Source organism: Salmo trutta, chromosome 39 (assembly GCF_901001165.1).
Source record: "Salmo trutta chromosome 39, fSalTru1.1, whole genome shotgun sequence".
NCBI classification, from domain to species: domain Eukaryota; kingdom Metazoa; phylum Chordata; class Actinopteri; order Salmoniformes; family Salmonidae; genus Salmo; species Salmo trutta.
In genome coordinates this window covers 12,715,071-12,723,130 of record NC_042995.1, presented here as the reverse complement: position 1 = coordinate 12,723,130, position 8,060 = coordinate 12,715,071, and the positions used below count along the sequence as shown (strand labels likewise).

The following is an 8,060-nucleotide window of genomic DNA, read 5'->3' as shown; positions in this document are numbered from 1 at the left end:
AGCTGAAAAACACATTGCTCCTTTTGGGGGTCGGAGGTGTAACTGATTGGATTAAATCCTGACCTTAAATTTGTAAGGAACAGTGTGTGGAAAATGTCTTTGTAATAGGGTTGTACTAGTACCAAGGTTTTTAAAGTTGAGCCCCCGATAAGACTGTAAGCTGATCTGTTTTCACATTGGTACTGAAGCTAACAGGTGTTGCTCAATTAAGGTTCCAGGTAGACGTTTCCCCTAACCACAGATCTATAATCAGATTACCATACTACCCACATCCTAACCTTAACCACTACGGGGTTGACATATCAGACCCTGTATCAGGCAAGTTCTACCTACTCAAGGAGGTCAAGAGAGAAAATGTGTTTTATGGGCAGATTGGTGTATTTCTAGGGGCTGGATTAGATCCGTATCGCAGAAGATCCATGTTATAGCTCGATTGAAATGTAAAGGTAACGTTCCTGAGTTCTGGGAGACTATGTTCACGGTAAACGCCATTGTCTCATGTCATATGGCGTCAGTCCTCCGCGACGCTCGTCCCTCAACCAATATCGGTGCATGCCGAATCGTCTCCCTACCTGATGTAAGACAATGCGGTAAACGCTGCATATGTTGACTCAATCGGAAATGACCTTTACATTTTAACGCGGATCTTCCACTATACGGAATTAATCCAGCCCTTATTTGGAGGGCAGCTAACAAATGTGATTGGTTACGTTAAAGCAAGAACTATGAATGGGATTAGAAAACAACCACACTGAGATTTGAACATCAGAGCATCAACAAGATCAGAAGGTGACCTTCTGGTCCCTGTACCTAGTCCATTGCGCCACTAGGGAGGAGGCACCAGTCTTTTTACCGCACATATATAATGCTGTTCAGTCTGTCAGAATGACAGTAGATTGGGAATGTGATTGGTTAAGTATGGTGGGTTAGAGAACTGACACCACACTGGGATTCGAACTAGTGACCTTGTGTGTCAAAACTAATTTTGTACACCCTCTACCGTTCTCGAGTGGCGCATCGGTCTAAGGCACTGCATCTCAGTGCTAGAGGCGTCACTACAGACACTCTGGTTGGAATCCAGGCTGTATCACAACCGGCCGTGATTGGGAGTCCCATAGGGTGGAGCACAATTGGCCCAGCATCGTCCGGATTTGGCCGGTGTAGGCCGTCATTGTAAATAAGAATTTGTTCTTAGCTGACTTGCCTAGTTGAATAAAATAAAATGTTACCACCTAACAAGCCTTTATTTGACATTCACCTGTTGCTGCAAACTCTGCCTACATCCAACCAATCACATTAATTCTGCCCTCAGAACAAGATCGAAAAAGGAAAACTCCACTGAGCTTTTAACATCAGAGGGCAAGGTGGAGCTACCACAATATTGCTTATAGTGTAGGGGTTAAGGGTCAATTTGGAATTGGGCATCTATGGGTCCCTTTGGGGAAACGAGCATGCACAATTATTTACATGAAAAGAACCAGCCGTAGATCTAGTTTAGAGATTCTGTATTCATTCACAAAATGAGCTTATTTTGTTGCTGTACATTTTAAAAACATATATTTTTTACATGTAATAAAACAATATCTGCACTGTTACCAAACACCATCTGCTGTCTTCAATTGTGGTGGTAAATAATAAACTGATTATGTAAAAAAAAGTCATCAGCTCTATTTACAATGAATTTACACAGATTATACTTACATTAGAAGTTGATCAGACACTTATACAATGAGAGAACTATGGCCACGGTTAGCCCCCTAATCAGACAGGTCTACTGGGGCCTCATCAGTGCAGGTTGGAGTTGAGTATCAGGTAGTTCACTAGGGCCGGGATTCAATCCGATCGCGGATTTGGGCAATGCGCCACTTAAAGGTCATTTCCGATTGAGCAGACATATGCAGGGTATACTGTGAATGTGGTCTCTGTGAACTCGTAAACATTGCCTTTAAAACGTGCACTGCCGACAAAGAGCGATCAGATTGAATCCTAGCCTAGCCTTATGCAAAAAAAAGTGAGACGTTTCTTCTTAAGAAGGTTTTGTGAATCTGGGCCCTGGAGTCAGCAGTGGAGGTGGTCTGGAGGGGGGTTTGGGTCAGGGTTAGTTGAGTTCATCAGGTATGGTCGTGCAGGGTGAAAGGTCAACTGGTAGTCTTATGAGAGTTGAGTCAAGGTCAGGTCAGGTGTTTAAGTTATTAAGTTAATCAGGTAAGGAGCAATATGGTCATTGCAGGTTGTCCGGCAGGGTCTTATAAGGGTTGAGAATGCCTTTGGGGTCTAACATGGTCTTAATGTTCCCCATCAGAGCAACAGCCAGGCTGGCTTTACTGTAGTAAATATAGTTCCTCTTCTTCAGGCCCAGGCCGTGCTCTGCGCTGATGCTGCCCTGGAAACGGGCCGTCCACTCATAGACAAAGGGTTCGATGGAGGCCAGGAGGTCAGGGTCTTTGGTAGGAGAGGTGATGTTCAGGTGGAGGTTACCATCACCTGGTGGGAGGAGAGGACACACACAGCGTCAGGCACACACACACACACACACACACAAACACACAGCGTCAGGCACGCATGCACACACACGCACACACAGGTTGTCTTACCAACGTGTCCGTATCCCACCACACTCTTGGCCCTGTTTCCCAGGTGTTCTCTCATATCTGTGACCAGCTGGTAGATCCGTTCCACAGGAAGTGAGATGTCGTATTTATATGTGAAACCATCATGAGTTAAAGCCTCTGTTACTCGCTCGCGCAGTGACCAGAGCGCCTAAACACACACACAGGAACACACACACAGGAACACACACACAGGAAAACACATTGAGGCAACATGTCTTGCATCCTCCAATGTTTGATCATTCTTTTTAATGATTCTCTTTTTTGATATCAACATATTCATAAATGAAAGTCACCTTGATTTTGGCCTCCTCCGTTGCTACGGTCCCGTCGATAACCTGGGATGATGTCATGGCCTCCTCCAGAAACTGGTGCAACTTCTCCTCATCATGGGTGGGGTTAGAGCCGGACGTTTCTATGACGATGTAGAACGGACAGTCTGTGGAACAAAGCAGGAAATAGATAAGAGGCTTTGAACCAATCAGAGTTAGAATTACTCAATCGAACAATTACTAGAGCGTTCAAAAGCATTAGAAAATCTGTGTGTGTGTACCTGTGATGGGGTTAGCTAGTTTGAGGTGTGTGTTCAGTAGTCTCATACACTCTCTGTCCAGGAACTCAAAGGCTGAGAGGATCTCTCCCAGCATGCCTCTACACAGCTGGAAGGTCTGCAGCAGCTGCTCAAAACTCTCACAGCCTGGACACACACACACGCGATCATATCATCACATTAAATTGTCATGACGATCATCTCACAGAAGAAACACATCACATGCATTAGACAGCGTGAGAGTGTGTAAAAACATAAATTAGTCAAAAGGAGGATGTATATGTGACATTAGATGATCACCAATTACTAGGTCAGGAGGGGTCATGAGGTCAGGTCACACCTACCCAGGAAGGCCACGTTGACGGCTTTAGGTTTCCGTGGACACAGGATGGTTACCGCGGTGATGACCCCCAGCGTGCCCTCTGACCCGATGAACAGCTGTTTGAGGTCATATCCTGTGTTGTCCTTCCTCAGGGTGGCTAGGCAGTCCAGGACCCTCCCGTCTGCTAGCACCTACACACAAATACACACACAGAGTATTGGTGCTGTCCTTTATAGTTAGTTGAATTTCAAAATGCATAGCCCCCTGTCAACCCCCCCTCCCCTACTGACCACCTCTAGTCCTAATACTGTCCCTCGTAGGGATCCGTAGCGTAGCAGCCTCAGTCCTCCAGCGTTAGTGGCTACGTTGCCTCCTATATGGCAGCTTCCCTTTGCCCCCAGGTCCAGGGGCATGATGTAGTCCCTGTCCTCTAGGTAAAGAGACAGGCTCTCCAACACACAACCTGCTTGGCATGACAGAATACCTAGCAGGGGGGAAGAAAGAAAGAAAGAAAGAGAGAAAGAGAGAAAGAAAGAGAGAAAGAAAGAAAGAAAGAAAGAAAGAGAGAAAGAGAGAAAGAGGTGAGTCTGGCTAAACTGGATTGGACTGTAAAACACTAAGGCAAAACTTTGAGAATCGGAACAGGAAATTTGACGTGTAACTGACCAGTGAATACTGACAGTAACCCTAGAATTACAGACGATACTGACCGGAGACAGAGTCGAAGTTGATGACATTGTTCATGAGAGCGGTAGAGAGGATGATCTCATCATAGACAGGAACACTGCCTCCCACCAGCCCTGTGTTACCACCCTGAGGACTCACTGCCAGGTTACGACTGTTACAGTACCTACAGGAGAAACACAACACAACATTAGAACACAGGTACACTGCCTCCCACCAGTCATGTAACACTACAACAGTAGAGGAAACCTGGCTTCATACACTAGAAGACTGGAGAATAATACCCAAGGATCTGAGAAACTTCCTCTGTACTCTGGGGCCTCAGCAGAACCTCACTGAAACCTGCACAGACAGAGGGATGAGATCAACACATCCATCAACACAATACAACCATAACAAGTACATCAACAGTTCCTAACAACCCTACAGAGGAGAGAAAGATAGCAAGCTCTTTCCTCCACAATCTCCCTCCTCTGACTTATCTTTCTACATTGTAGTTATTTAGCAGACACTCTTACCCACAGTGACTTACAGTAGTGAGTGCAAACATTTTCCTATTTGTTTGTACTATTTGTTTCTCTCGCTTTCTCCCTCCCCCTCTCTTTATTTCTCACCTCTCACTGACTTGAGCCAGTCCACATTACTGGCCTCCAGTATATCTGGGTCAGTGATGGTCCTGCCTGGTATTATCTTGCTGAAGAAGGCCAGGTCCTCTGGAGTTACCCTGGAGAAAGGCCTCCTCTCTGGGGCAGCTGCGGGGGACGGGGTGGGTCTCTCTTCCCCAGCATGGAGCTCCCGACAGCGGACGCCACAAGACCCGGGCCTGGGTGTCTGGAGCAGGCTGCTGCTAAAACCTGGGGGTAAAGCTCTGACTACGGCTGGAGGTGAGGCAGTGCTGAGGGGACTCATCCACCTGAGAGCAGTTCTCAGACGCAACCTTCTGTGGAGGAGACCAGCCATGGCTGGGGAGAGAGCGGATGCCTAGAGTGGATGGGGAGGGATGCTTAGTTATATTGCAAAGTGTATTATGTGGATGTTTTACATACACTGACTTTAATTTAAGTTTGACAAATTATTCCTGCAGAACTAAAACCAATCATAAAACTACACAATCTAATTTTGTAAATCTAACCACAATCTAATGGGTTAAACACACACACACACACACACACACACACACACACACACACACACACACACACACACACACTACAGTAAGCTAGTGCCATGCAACAATACCATGCTTCCCCTTGTTAACCCAAGTGGTGCAGCGGTCTATGGCACTGCATCTCAGTGCTTGAGGCGTCACTACAGACACCCTGGTTCGAATCCAGGCTGTATCACAACCGGCCGTGATTGGGAGTCCCATAGGGCGGCGCACAATTGGCCCAGCGTCGTCCGGGTTTGGCCGGTGTAGGCCGTCAATGTAAATAAGAATTTGTTCTTAACTGACTTGCCTAGTTAATTAAAGGTTAAATAAAAAAACTTGTATTTAACATACTGTACCTGTCACTGTAGTTCAGTCGTGTTTGAGCTTTTCTTAGCTTCTTAGAATGTGCACCATTCTCATTAGATGGATGACGTTTTCCTTGAACGCAACAGCACTGCAACTTTAGATCAGACTTGTTATGACATTGGCTATTATTAGCTAACTAGTTAACTACTAACGTTACACGTCAACCACTGAAAAATACAAGATGTGGCTATAGCTAGCTAACGTTACTTTGTATAACGTTTGCTACCAATCAATCTGGGAACGTTGTTGGACGCAAGTGTCTCTATTAATGTCGTATACTGTCGCAAATATAGCTATCTGTCACAAAGTTCAAGGGCAGATTCAACTACAACGTCAAGATTGTTGTGGTCAATCAATTGTTTACATCCAGGACAGCTAGCTAGGAACCTAGTACGTAAGAGCAAGTGGGGAGGTCAGGACCGTTTTGCTGAAAACACAGTTCTGAGGAGGTGCAACACAAAAAGTGTATTTCCGGGTTTGAATAAAATAAAAGCACAATAAAAGCTTATGTCTGATAAAAACACTCCTAAAATGTTAGAATAACATTTCAATGGCCAATGTTCTATGAATGATATCTGGGTATAACAAAACAAATCATAACGAAGGCAAGCTTTAATTTTATCAGCAGTTCATTTTCTGAATTTGATAATAACTTAGTCTCCCTAGGCAGACAAGGTTGGTTTGCGTACCTCCCACAATGTTAACAATGTTCCATTGCCCTAGGTCTGGGATTTCCTAGACTAATACATCATTTTTAGAAAGTATGATCAACTGTATAAATAGGAACTCATAAAGTGTCCTCCTGAATTATTGGCACCTTATGTAAATATGAACAAAAAAGGCTGTGAAAAAATGCCATTGTTGTTTATCAGCTTGATCTTGCATTCAAAATATCATATGAATCTAACCTTTAACTGAGTTAAAATAGTATTTTTTAATTATCGTCATTAAAAAATAATTATTTTATTCACAATAATTGTCACCCCTGCATTTAGTACTTTGAGCACCCTCCCTTTGCCAAGATAACAGCTCTGAGTCATCTCATATAATGTTTGATGAGGTGGGAGAACACATAGGAAGGGAACGGATTTGAGACCATTCCTCTATACAAACCCTCTCCAGATCCTTCAGAGTCCTTGGTCGTTGCTTGTGGACTCTCGTCTTCAGCTCACCCCACAGTTTTTTCAATGGGGTTTATGTCAGGGTACTGGAATGGCCATTGCAAAAGCTTGATTCTATGGTCAGTGAACCATTTTTGTGTGGATTTGGAGGTATGCTTTGGATTATTGTCCAGCTAGAAGATTCAACGACGACCCAGTTTTAGCTTCCTGGCACAAGTTTAGACCTAAAATCTTCTGGTACTTGATGGAGTCCATGATGCCATGTAACCTAACAAGGTTCCCATGGCCTTTGGAAGTAAAAGACTGTGGATTAGGTTATTTTCTGCATGGCCATGACACTTTTTACTCCAAACCCACCTCTGGTGTTTGTTGCCAAAAATCTCAATTTTAGTCTCATCAGATCATAGAACCTGGTTCCAATCATAGTTCCAATGACATTTAGCAAACTCCAGCTGCTTACGTTTGTGGCTTGGTGACAGCAGAGGCTTTCTTCTGGCAACCCTTCCAAATAACTTCTTGGCATGGAGGTGGCGTCTAATTGTAATTTTGGAGAGTTGATGACCCCAAGATGTAACCAACTTCTGCAATTCTCCAACTGTGATCCTTGGAGATTTTTATTGCCACTTGAACCATCCTTCTCACTGTGCGTGGGGGCAAAATACACTTGAACCATCCTTCTCACTGTGTGTGGGGGCAAAATACACTTGAACCATCCTTCTCACTGTGCGTGGGGGCAAAATACACTTGAACCATCCTTCTCACTGTGCGTGGGGGCAAAATACACTTGAACCATCCTTCTCACTGTGCGTGGGGGCAAAATACACTTGAACCATCCTTCTCACTGTGCGTGGGGGCAAAATACACTTGAACCATCCTTCTCACTGTGCGTGGGGGCAAAATACACTTGAACCATCCTTCTCACTGTGCGTGGGGGCAAAATACACTTTCGTCCTCTTCCAGGAAGGTTCATCACAGCTCCAGGTGTTTTACATTTCTTAATTATTGCCCTATTAGTGGAGATGGGTATTTTCAGGCATGTTGCTATCTACATTACCCCAGACGAAAGTAGTTCATTTGACTATGGATGAGAGCTTATGAGATTTGTTTTAGAATTTTCTCTACCTATCCCAAATGTATAAGCACCGGTAATGGCTCTACCACTCCCTCTGATAGGCTATGTTGGCCATATTACACCTATATCTCCCTGTACATCTATCCAATACTTTCAAAATGTAGGAGTGCTTAGTGTTTATACTGT

The 8,060-nt window shown here is 44.5% G+C and overlaps 1 protein-coding gene across 1 annotated transcript; it reads right to left on the bottom strand.

The window, feature by feature from the left end:
- Nucleotides 1-1,488: 1,488 nt before the first annotated feature.
- Nucleotides 1,489-6,074, bottom strand: d2hgdh (D-2-hydroxyglutarate dehydrogenase). Its single transcript, XM_029740912.1, has 10 exons — nucleotides 5,672-6,074; nucleotides 4,780-5,146; nucleotides 4,450-4,507; nucleotides 4,192-4,331; nucleotides 3,772-3,965; nucleotides 3,504-3,672; nucleotides 3,163-3,306; nucleotides 2,906-3,048; nucleotides 2,595-2,760; nucleotides 1,489-2,484 (listed from the first exon to the last, which is right to left on the bottom strand). Exons 2-10 carry the CDS (start codon nucleotides 5,123-5,125, stop codon nucleotides 2,222-2,224), a joined length of 1,623 nt encoding a protein of 540 aa, XP_029596772.1. The 5' UTR covers nucleotides 5,126-5,146; nucleotides 5,672-6,074; the 3' UTR covers nucleotides 1,489-2,221.
- Nucleotides 6,075-8,060: the final 1,986 nt, after the last annotated feature.